The sequence below is a fragment of the Lipotes vexillifer genome, unplaced genomic scaffold (assembly GCF_000442215.2).
Source record: "Lipotes vexillifer unplaced genomic scaffold, Lipotes_vexillifer_v1.1 scaffold266, whole genome shotgun sequence".
NCBI lineage: Eukaryota > Metazoa > Chordata > Mammalia > Artiodactyla > Lipotidae > Lipotes > Lipotes vexillifer.
In genome coordinates this window covers 526,782-538,618 of record NW_006776113.1, presented here as the reverse complement: position 1 = coordinate 538,618, position 11,837 = coordinate 526,782, and the positions used below count along the sequence as shown (strand labels likewise).

The window sequence follows — 11,837 nt, the reverse complement described above, 5'->3', positions numbered from 1 at the left end:
TCTTGTTTCTGATGTTAATAGGAATGCTTCTAGTGTTTCCCAATTAACAACTGAGGTAGTTATACTTCATCAAGTTTTAAAAGTATCCACCCGGGGTCTTCCCTGGTGGCGCAGTGGTTGGGAGTCCGCCTGCCGATGCAGGGGACGCGGGTTCGTGCCCCGGTCTGGGGGGATCCCGTGTGCCGCGGAGCGGCTGGGCCCGGAAGCCGTGGCCGCTGAGGCTGCGCGTCCTGGGGCCTGTGCTCCCCAATGGAAGAGGCCGCAGCAGTGAGAGGCCCACGTACCATAAAAAAAAAAAAAAAAAGTATCCACCTGTTCCTATGTTTAGTAAGTTTTTTTGTATTTAATGTAAGTATTTAATGAAGAATGGATTTTAAATACTGAAATGCCTCTATCTTCTATGAAGACGCTCATGATTTTTCTCCTTATATAAAACAATGTGGTGAATTACATTAATTTGTTTCCCAATAGGAAATTTTTCTAATGAAACCTTCCTTGCACTATCAGAATAACTTCCACTTAGATATGTGAAGCTTGATTTTTTTATTAGACTTTACTAATGATTTTTGCATCAATATTCATAAATAAAATCATAATTTCCTTTGTGCTTTATGGAATTTGGGTATCTCTGTTATACTTACATTTTAAAACATGAAAGCTTTCCTTCTTTATCTAGGTCCTAGAAAAAATTAAAGTGCATTGTAATTAGAATTTCATTCTGAATCTCCATGAGATTTGTGATGTATGCAGGTGGTTTTGGTAGGAGTTGACAATTGTTTCTTCTATGGTAATCTCTGTAGGGTTTTTTGCATGTTCTGCAGTCAGTCATAGGAATTTATAAAAATAAATTTAAGACTGTTTAAATTTGACTGTTTAAATATAATGGCATGGATTTGGACATAACTGTCTCCCCTCTCCCCTTTATCATTTTTATTAGGATATATATCATTCTTCTGTTTCTTAATTGTTTTTTTGTTTTGTTTTGTTTTTTTGCGGTACGCAGGCCTCTCACTGTTGTGGCCTCTCCCGTTGCGGAGCAGAGGCTCCAGACGCGCAAGCTCAGCGGCCATGGTTCATGGGCCCAGCCGCTCCGCGGCACGTGGGATCTTCCCAGACTGGGCCACGAACCCATGTCCCCTGCATCGGCAGGCGGACTCCCAACTACTGCGCCACCAGGGAAGCCCCTTAATTGGTTTTTATCTACTTTATTTTTGCACCAAAAAATTAACATTTAGCTTTATATACTAACTCTACATCTTTTTTATTTCACTATTTATCAACTTTTATACTATTTTTTAAAGTTTCTTCTCTTTTTATAAGACTTATGTTTAACACACTTATTTTCATTACTTTTGGATTAGTCAGTTAAGAGAAAGGGAAGTGAGGAGTCAGAGATGAGGTTAGAAGGTTATAAAAGGGAACAGAGAAATGGTGCATACCTAGAAGGGAACATTATGTTTAGTGATTTTTTTAAAGACAGTCATATTTAAAAACATATATTAAATACTTATTTAAATACAACATATTTGTTGATGAGAATCATTTGGCAAAAAGGGAAGGAATTTATGATGCAGAAAAGGGGTTAATTCTGGAAGCAAAGTTCTTGAGTAAGCGAGAGTATAAGGCTACGATTGTACACATACTCAGCAAAGTTGTTCTTAGGTGGGTAGTTCATCCTTTGTTAACAGGAGGCAGAAGGCATTAACTGTGGAAATGTGTGTGGTCACTGTTGATGGCTTACCTGAGGTGTGTGCTCATAAGCCAAAAATGAGTCCAGTTAGCACAGCTGTCCTTCTCTAACATTATTTTACAGCTTGAGTGTACTCAAGGCATAGGCAGAGTAAGAAATTTAGGTTGGGGTTCTGCCAAGTAAATTTTAAAAAGGCACATGCATGAAATTCTGCTTAAAATTTCATGAGGTTCATGACCATACATGGTGGATGAACTTTTTGCAAGAGGATTCAAGAACACCATAATACAGGACAGCATGAAGCAGGGAAATGGATTTTTTCATGCTCTTCAGAATTTGATACTTGCGTCTAACAAACGTAATAGTTGAAGTTCTGCTAGGCAGGATAAAAGGAGTTATCATTCTTACCACCTTGTGCTAGTAATTTCTCCTTGGCCTTTGGACTAGGCTTTGGGATACTATTCACTTCTATGATTTTTCTTCTTTTAGAAGGCATATTAGAATCTCCTAGGGATGCAAGTCTAGTGGGGTTTTCTTCTTTAAGTTTACAAAATACATGCTTATAGAAAATTAAAACATTATAGAAATATATAAAGCCAATCATGAAAGTTCTCCCATAATCCCTCTCTCACAAAGCCACTGATAACAATGTGGTGTTACTTCTCCAGTATTTTTAGAGCATTAACAAGTTACTCTACCAAAAGAAGCTTGCACAGCTTCCTTTTTTATATAAGGGTAAAATTTGGACATCTTATTATTCCAGAGATATTTCTTACTCTTAATGGAAACTGCATGAAGATACCATAATCTATTATACCAGTCCCTTATTGTTAGGACATATGGGCTAGTTTTAATTAAAGACAAAGGTGAAATAAGTATGCTGTGTACAGTTGTCAGATTATTCCCATTAGGCAGTTTCATAGTAATTTCATTTCTAATGAGGAGTTAGCCAAAGATTCCAAGCATCTTCAATATACTCTGGAAAACTACCCTCCTAAAGGTTGTAACAACTACACTCCCACCTACAGCATGCAAGATGGTTTATGTATATTTGGAAATGCTTATTCAAAATTATGGTATAATTTCTTTTTTTTTTTTTTTTTGCGTTACGCCGGCCTCTCACCGTTGTGGCCTCTCCCGTTGCGGAGCACAGGCTCCGGACGCGCAGGCTCAGCAGCCATGGCTCACGGGCCCAGCCGCTCTGCGGCATGTGGGATCTTCCCAGACCGGGGCACAAACCTGTGTCCCCTGCATCGGCAGGCAGACTCCCAACCACTGCGCCACCAGGGAAGCCCTATGGTATAATTTCTTAATTTGAAACAAATTTTAAACTGATTGTTCCTGTAATTTTGTTTTCTAACTGTAGAAAGTGAAGTGTGACAAATTTTCTTGCCTAATAGGGAACCAGGATCCTAAGGACAGGGTTTGTAAAACTCGGTATATGCTAGAAAGAGGCACAGGCATCAGAAACTTAAGTAACACTTTTCTATGAAGTCTTCACAAGAGACTGCAGCCCTTGCTATAGCTTCAAATACGTACATTGGTATCTCTAGTTATTTCTCCAGGGTTTGATACCTATATTGGTAACCTACCTTGTGGAATATAATTGAAACTCAAAACATAAGCTTTCCCTGCCAGTTGTTCTCATTCAACTGCAGCAGACAACTCTGTACTCCTGGGACACACACCTCTCACATGTCTGCTCTGTCACTTCACACCTCATCTTAGAGTACCCTTTTTCTTCTCTGACCTCTTTCAAGGCTCAGCTCAAACACTGCTGACTCTTAAGAAGTCTTCCATAATCCTCCTCAGGGAAAGTAAATGGGCTTTTCCTCTGTGTTACCCTGGCTTTTCGCTGGTACCTCTATAACAGCATTTCTGTAATAAGCTACTAAAGTGGAAGTCTTAAAGCAGCGGTCCCCAACATTTTTGGCACCAGGGACCAGTTTCAAGGAAGACAATTTTTCCACGGACTGGGGATGGGGTCAGAAGGGTAGTTTTGGGATGATTCAAGCACATTACATTTATTGTGTACTTTATTTCTATTATTACTACATTGTAATATATAATAATTATACAAGTCACCATAATGCAGAATCAGTGGGAACCCTGAGTCTGTTTTCACTTGCCACTCACTGATAGGGTTTTGATACGAGTCTGCAAGCAGTTGATTTATTATGGTCTCTGTGCAGTCAAACCTCTCTGCTAATGATAAACTGTATTTGCAGCCGCTCCCCAGTGCTAGCATCTCCCCCTCAGCTGCACCTCAGATCATCAGGCATTAGATTCTCACAGCGTGCAACCTAGATCCCTTGTACGCGCAGTTCACGGTAGAGTTCGCGCTCCTATGAGAATCTAATGCCGCCACTGATCTGACAGGAGGTGGAGCTCAGGCGGTAATGCCAGTGACAGGGAGTGGCTGTAAATACACATGAAGCTTCACTCACTTGCCCACCGCTCACCTCCTCCTGTGCAGCCTGGTTCCTAACAGGCCGTGGACCTGTACCAGTCCATGGCGCAGGGGTTGGGGACCCCTGTCTGAAAAGACAGACACATTTCACCTGTCTACTTCCTGAACAGTATCTAGTGCAGAACTTTACAGAACATGCACTCAAAAACTGTATGTGGAATAAACATACAGAAGTTACCGCTTCAAATCCTTTAATCCCAAATTATCAGTCACAGACACCAGTTTTTAAAGGATTAAAAAGAAAGACTGCTCCCCTCAGAACATGTCCTACTACAGTAAGCAGTTCTGTAAGTTTAAAAAAAAAGTGTGTTTTAATAAAAGTGATAAATCATTCTATAGTTATGTTCAACAAACCCACATATGCTTGATATCTGCATCTTACCTCCTAGGATCTCAAACTGTTTATTTTAGAAATAAAAACATGGGGAGAGGACAGTTCATTGTAAAATATGAAAAAGCAGTGATTCAAGCATGTGAGTTTTTGCTTTATATTCCTAGCCAGAGCACAAATGACTGGATATTCTCATCAACACCAAGCTAAAGAAGAAACAAAAAACAAAACTGGAACCACCATGAAGACGCCACATTAAAATCTCTTTCTCTTGATAATTTCTGGCTTCCAGCTGACTGGATGAGTTTCTTCTGTCTATAAATAGAAAAGTAAGTAAGTTAAAACAAAGTATTTCTGGTCTGCTTCATATTTAATAGGTTCCTTTCTAACAAAAATACGGCACTTATTCTAAATTATATTACTTGGCATTATATATTTAGCAGTTCTTTAACAATTTTAAGATAAATGACAAACTTTGGCATTATCTGAATCTAATAAAGGATGAGTACATTTGCTACAAATTCAGTTTACGGTTTTTCGTTTTAAATAAAATTGCTATTTAGACATTCTAATAACACCAAAGCTTATGATTCTAGAATTAATTTGCATGGTAATCAACTTATTTGCTGTGATTCTTAGTATAAGATTTTCCCAATAACTCTAATAAGGAACGCTGAGATAAAATCAAAACTATGGATTTGCTGTCATCAATAAAACCAATAAAGAAATCTATGAGCAGACACTATTCAAGTGACAAATACTTTAATATTATGAAGATTACTTTCCTTCTGATAATTTCAGTAACTTTAAAATGAGAAAAACGCTTGCAAAATTGGCATGGCTGATTTTATTATACTTTACAATGTATATGAAACAGAGATCTTACCGCTGTATCATCCTCTCTGTACACTTTAATGGTTTTATCAGCTTCAGCTGTTAATAACCGACTTTCAGACTGATCAAAAGCACAAGCAAATATTCCTGACTCACTGTCCAAAGACCCAGGCTGCACTGCTGCATGAACTCTCTGGAAATTGTAGCCAGTTCTCCAGTCCCAAAGATGCATAGTGCCATTGTCAGCTTAAAGGGAAAGATATAGTTAAATCTGGTGTCCTCTCAACAATTTGGCTTGACAAATGTTTATTAAGCACCACAATAGTAACCGCAGTCACTACTATAAAGATATATAAGATGCAGGCACTCAAGCTCCTCTTAATATCAGTTTGTCTACTTTCATTTGTACTTAATTCAGAATTTATTATAGATCTCAAAAAGCACCACAAAACGACATTCAACTCCAGAACACACAACCAAACTTTAGGCGATTTCTGGCATAAACCCCTAACTTAGATTTATCAATGTGGGAACTTAAAGAGAGCTAAACTACGAAATATGCTACGTGCATTATGAATATGCATGAACACACGTGAACATTCAAACAAACGTTAAAACAGGCAAGTTCTGCTATAATACTTAGGTGTGATGACTTAGAAATTTTACTCACTAAAAGAAAAAGATGACAGACTAAAACATTTATCATAAAAATCTTATTTTACCTCCAGATACAAGCACTCCATCAGAATTTACTGTCAGTGTATTAATAATAGCATTGTGACCAGAAAGATTTTGAATGAAACTTCCATCAGGGAATTTCCACTGTTTTATGTTATCTGGAGAACCAGACGCAAATGTGTAACTGAAATAAGATAAAGAATTAATGATAAAGTAAACCAAATTAAATACAATGGTGGATTTTTAAAAATCTGATTATGGTTGTATTTTGCATGTGTAGTCAGGATCTATGCAGTTTTAGCAAAATATTATCATCATACCAAGAGATAAAAGTATCAAGATATTTATTCCAAGTTAAATCAGATTTTTAAATTATTTTAAATGTACGTTAAGCCCTAGGTTGAAGTTTTATTTTCCTCTCATTTCCCTGATGCTCTACACTAAGCTAAAGCAAAAAACATATAAACCCCTAAACTCACATAAAGGGCAAGGGGTGATGTAACTATTTTCAAGAAAGCAAGAAAGAAAGCCAGAGAGAGAGGAGAGAGAGACAGAACAAGAAGAAAGGGAGAAAACGAAAGAAATAGAGGCAAGAGGAAGAGAGAAAGGGAGGGGGAGGAATAAAGGGAATGAGGAAGACAGGAAAAGGGAGGAAGGACAAGAGTGAAAATAAAGGTAAGGGAGAGTGGGAAAGAGAGGAGGAGAGGCAAGATATGACTGTGACCAGAAAGTGCCAGGTGATATAGTTTCATAGACAACAGGTTGTGATATTATGCTCCATCTCTCGGGATACTCTGACTATAATGTTCATGATTACTACTATTTTTTCCGATTATATTAACTTCCTCCTTAAGAATTAACTATTCTATGTATAGCTCAGTGCCTAATAATATTTATGTCCAAAACATTAAATATAGCTACTATTAGCTTCGATTATGACAGGCAACTTTTAACCATGATTTATTCGTATTATCTCATTTGACATCATTTTCACCATGCAGAAAGCTTTCCTTGTCTTATAGAGGCCATGAAGCAAAATACTACACAAGGAAAATAAAAGAAATGCATGTTCATATGTGGCACAGGTGAAAAAATGACAGTGGCTAAATGACTACCAAAGTAGTATTCATGTTGATATTTCTGTATAATACTAAGAACTGAAGAAGGAAGAGAAGCTACTTAGGAAAACACACTTACTGTCTTGGATGTAAAACCACAGCCCTGACTGATTTTTTGTGATTTGTTAATGTGACTCTTGTTTTTCCAGCCACCAAATCCCATAATCGTATTGTAGTGTCATGGCTTCCTGTAAGGAGAATACACACACATCCACAAGATACACACAGATCAGAAAAAAAGAATGTGAAAGTTAAATATAATAAAATTGGAAGCATTCCTCCACAGACATATATATATGAAATAAAAGTCATATTAACCCTTTAATTGTTTTCTATAGTTCCAAAATATTTGGTTGATTTTAAGTTTAATTCTTAAAAGAATGTAATAAACGCTTGTTGCACTGTCATCTGAATAACTAGAACAAATGTGAATAACAAATAAAACAAATACATGATGTCATCCCCTAGTGGAGAGGAAGGAAAAAACTCTAATAATCATTTAGTTAATAAAACACACGGGAAGGAATTATTTTCTAGTCGAAGATTCAATGTTATTAACCATATTTTAAGCAAAACAAGACTCAAACCAGCTCTAAAAGTCTGAGAGTATTTTGTCTTCTAACTTTAAATTCCTAGACCGGTAATTTTGATACTATAAAGCAATGCTTAGTTGTATCTAATAGCACTATTTTTTAGTCAGACATTACCTGATACAAAGATTCTATGATATGTAAAAAGTATGAGATAAAAACAATGGGATGAAATGTTACCACAAAAAATTTCAAGTGCACACAGAAACACTGTATATACAACACAAAGCAAGAGTCATAGTAAATATGAAAAGTATATAATCGTAATGCACTCTGATATGAATATACTGTAAACCTGAAAAGTATCGATCATACCAGTAATAATTTGTGGTTCCGCAGCTTGACACCTCACTGTAGCCACCGCATTAGTATGTCCAGATAACGTGTGTACACTGGCTTTAGTTCTCACATCCCAAATCTATCAAAACACAACAGACATAACCATCAAAGAGAACAGGTATTCATATCTCAGGCAGGTAACTACATCAATGCAAGCCTGGGAATCTACTCAACAACTTTGTGTGCCTGCCTTGAATATAATGAAGAAAGTGAGTAAATGAAATAATCACCTGTAAGCTGGCTAGGGAATGTAGATAGGAGGCAGCCAATGGGGAAAAAAGCTACAAGATCAGGGGACCTACTGACTAGAATGGGTATAATGGGGCTACTGAATGAAACAGCTAATGGACCACAGCTGTGGTGATAGACTGGCATGTGAGAGGTCGCATATCAGGGGCGGGGCCTCCCAATTACAGACATACAAGGGCCACAGAACTCAGAAGATGAAGACTAGGTAGGGCATTGATGGGTCAAGGCAACTATCTTTAAAGTCTCTATCCAAAAATACATGACTTTAGGACCAAATAAGCATACTGTAAGATGCAATATATGTACAGATCAGCTCTATTCCACTTACCCGTGCAGTTGAGTCTCGGCTACAGGTCACCAGCACATCAATTGTTGGGTGCAGATCTAAACCATACACTGCACTCAGATGTCCATGATAGTGCCTTATAACCTAAAAAATAAGAAAGTAAGTTAAAATTTCTACAATTAGGAAGATAAACAGGGGCTCATAATGTCTCCAATCCTTAACTTCATGCTTACCTTATTATACTCAAGATCCCAGCATTTGACTTGTTTGTCTTCTCCACAGGAGAAGAGGTACGGGCTCCTCGTGCTCACTATCACACCACGCACCGTACTGATGTGCCCAGTTAATGACAGTTTTAACTTGCCACTAGCCAAGTCCCAGATCTGCAATAAAAAAATAATTTTTCTTCTTTCTTTATTATTCCAAAGCAAATTTTTAGAATCTTGATGTTAAAATTGTCTTCAAAAAGTGAAAGATAAAAACATAAAAATATAAAAGTTTGCAAAATGACCCCATCACCAAAAATAAAATCAGGGAAAAGAGAATTAAAGGGCATGATCAAACTGGGAAAATATTTGCATAGATGACAAAAAGTTAATATTCTTAATATATAAAGGATATCACTGATAGTAAAAGTATGAATACTGAGGTATTAAATTATTCAAGGATGGCATCAACTTAAAAAAAAAAAACCTAGAAGTAGCAAATAAAGGTATCAAAAACTTCAACATCACTATAAATTTTATATACACAGTTTTTGAAAGATTAGATATTCACTTCTGCTTATCACAATAGTAAATATTTTTTAAAAAACACAAGCAATGTGCTGAAAAGGATCCTCTCACATGCTGCAAGTATCAATTCACCCATTTTGGAAAATAATTTTAACTTTGGGTGTCAACTTCAAGAATGTCTGACCTTTAATATTTTTTTCTGGGAAACTATCATAACAAAACACTTTAAAATACAAAAAAAGCTTTAGGCACATATTAATTACAGCATTACTTATGTTAGTGAAAAATCAGGAAACTAAAAAACTTCAATGCCTAACAAAAGGAAAATAGATTATAGAATACCTAAATGATATAATACTATGGAACCATTTAAAAAAATGTTCAGGAGAGGAATAGATGGGAGTTTGGGATTAGCAGATGCAAACCATAATATATAGAATGAATATGTAACAAGGTCCTACTGTATAGCACAGGGAACTATATTCAATAACCTGTGATAAACCATAACGGAAAAGAATATGAGAAAGAATGTATATATATGCATAACTGAATCACTTTGCTGTACAGCAGCAATTAACATATTGTAAATCAACTATACTTAAAATAATTTTTTTAAAAAAGATGTTCAGGGGCTTCCCTGGTGGCGCAGTGGTTGAGAGTCCGCCTGCCGAAGCAAGGGACACGCATTCGTGCCCTGGTCCGGGAAGATCCCACATGCTGTGGAGCAGCTAGGCCCGTGTGCCATGGCCACTGAGCCTGTGCGTCCGGAGCCTGTGCTCCACAACGGGAGAGGCCACAACAGTGAGAGGCCCGCGTGCCACCAAAAATAAACAAAAAAAACAAGGCAATGGAATTCTCTGGGTCCTTGAAAAAGTCAGCACAGAAAGTGTTTGCTCCACACCAAAAAAAAAAAAAAAAAAAAAGATGTTCAGTTTTTGACAGGAATATGCCTTTGACACAATATTAACTGAAAAAAATGTGGGAACAAAATTACATATCAAACGTGATTTTTAGAAGATACACATTTATATACACAGGAAAAAAACTCAGAAGAAAATGCAGGTACACGTACACAGAAATAAATGTTAAAAAGAAAATTCAAATATCTGACAGTGGTAGGATTATGTATGGGTCTATATTCTTTTTCTTTTCTTTCTTTCTTTCTTTCTTTCTTTTTGGCTGCGTTGGGTCTTCATTGCGGCACACAGGCTTTCTCTAGTTGCAGCGAGTGGGGGCTACTCTGTTGTAGCGCAGGGGCTTAGTTGCTCTGCGGCATGTGGGATCTTCCCACACCAGGGCTCGAACCCAGGTCCCCTGCAATGGCAGGCGGACTCTTAACCACTGCGCCACCAGGGAAGCCCTGGGTCTATATTCTTTTATACTCCTTTACATTTTCCACATTTTTTTAATAGATAAGCATGCTTTAATTTTTGTAACCAAAAGGAGAAAAAAATATGAAGAAATTAGTTGTAAATAGTCAGCATGTACTGTTTGGGAAAAAAACTGTTGCTTAAATACCACTTTTCAAAGAGATATTTATTTGAGACTTTTTTTTTAATTTATTTATTTATTTTTGGCTGCGTTGAATCTTCATTGCTGCACGCTGGCTTTCTCTAGTTGCGGTGAGCAGGGGCTACTCTTCATTGTGGTGCGCGGGCTTCTCATTGCAGTGGCTTCTCTTGTTGGAGAGCATGGGCTCTAGGCGCACGGACTCAGTAGTTGCGGCTCGCGGGCTCTAGAGTGCAGGCTCAGTAGTTGTGGCATACAGACTTAGTTGCTCCACAGCATGTGGGATCTTCCCAGACCAGGGCTCGAACCGATGTCCCCTGCATTGGCAGGTGGATTCTTAACCAATGCACCACCAGGGAAGCCCTATTTGGGACTTTTAACTGGTATAGATAATAAATTTTACTCTACACTCAGGTCTAAGAAATCAGAGAACTAGAATAGCAATTCCCAACAGAGGAAGTAAAACATTAAAATTACATGGCAAACACAAAATCATGTTTACATTTTTCTTCCTTCCTTATTACCTTTATAGTTCTGTCAGCAGATCCAGTAACAAACCACTGGTTTCCAGGTTCCACAGCAATACATCGAACCCAGCCAAGATGCCCACTGATCACCTGTATTTAAAAAGGTAGAATGAGCAGGCTCACTACACAGAAGCTAAAGTTTATTCAATTTCAACTCATCACACTTATGTTAAATATGATACAACTGAAAAGCAAAACTACAGTGATCGAAAAAAGATGAATGGTTGGCAGGGGTGAGAAAGGATATGATTATAAGAAAACAGCACAGGGGTGTTCCTGAATCAATGGAACTTCTATTAACCAGATTGTGGTAGTGGTTACCCAAATTTATATATCTATTAAGATTTATTAGACCTATACACCAAAAGAAAGTCTATTCTAAGGTATGATAATTTGTCTAGCTGTACATTTCCTACTATTTACATTTTATTTTAGATTTGGTACATTTTGAATCATTTCAATTTACTATAATTAAAAAGATA

The 11,837-nt window shown here is 37.3% G+C and overlaps 1 protein-coding gene across 1 annotated transcript in view; it reads right to left on the bottom strand.

Annotated features, from left to right (window-relative positions):
• Nucleotides 1-4,746: 4,746 nt before the first annotated feature.
• PLRG1 (pleiotropic regulator 1) overlaps nucleotides 4,747-11,837 on the bottom strand; it is a 21,068-nt gene continuing 13,977 nt past the window's right edge. Inside the window, exons 9-16 of the mRNA XM_007450283.1 lie at nucleotides 11,353-11,445; nucleotides 8,819-8,968; nucleotides 8,628-8,729; nucleotides 8,027-8,129; nucleotides 7,201-7,309; nucleotides 6,048-6,187; nucleotides 5,378-5,571; nucleotides 4,747-4,806 (exon numbers count right to left, since the gene is read on the bottom strand). Of these exons, the coding sequence (XP_007450345.1) occupies nucleotides 4,747-4,806; nucleotides 5,378-5,571; nucleotides 6,048-6,187; nucleotides 7,201-7,309; nucleotides 8,027-8,129; nucleotides 8,628-8,729; nucleotides 8,819-8,968; nucleotides 11,353-11,445 (951 nt within the window). The remainder of the gene's footprint in view (nucleotides 4,807-5,377; nucleotides 5,572-6,047; nucleotides 6,188-7,200; nucleotides 7,310-8,026; nucleotides 8,130-8,627; nucleotides 8,730-8,818; nucleotides 8,969-11,352; nucleotides 11,446-11,837) is intronic.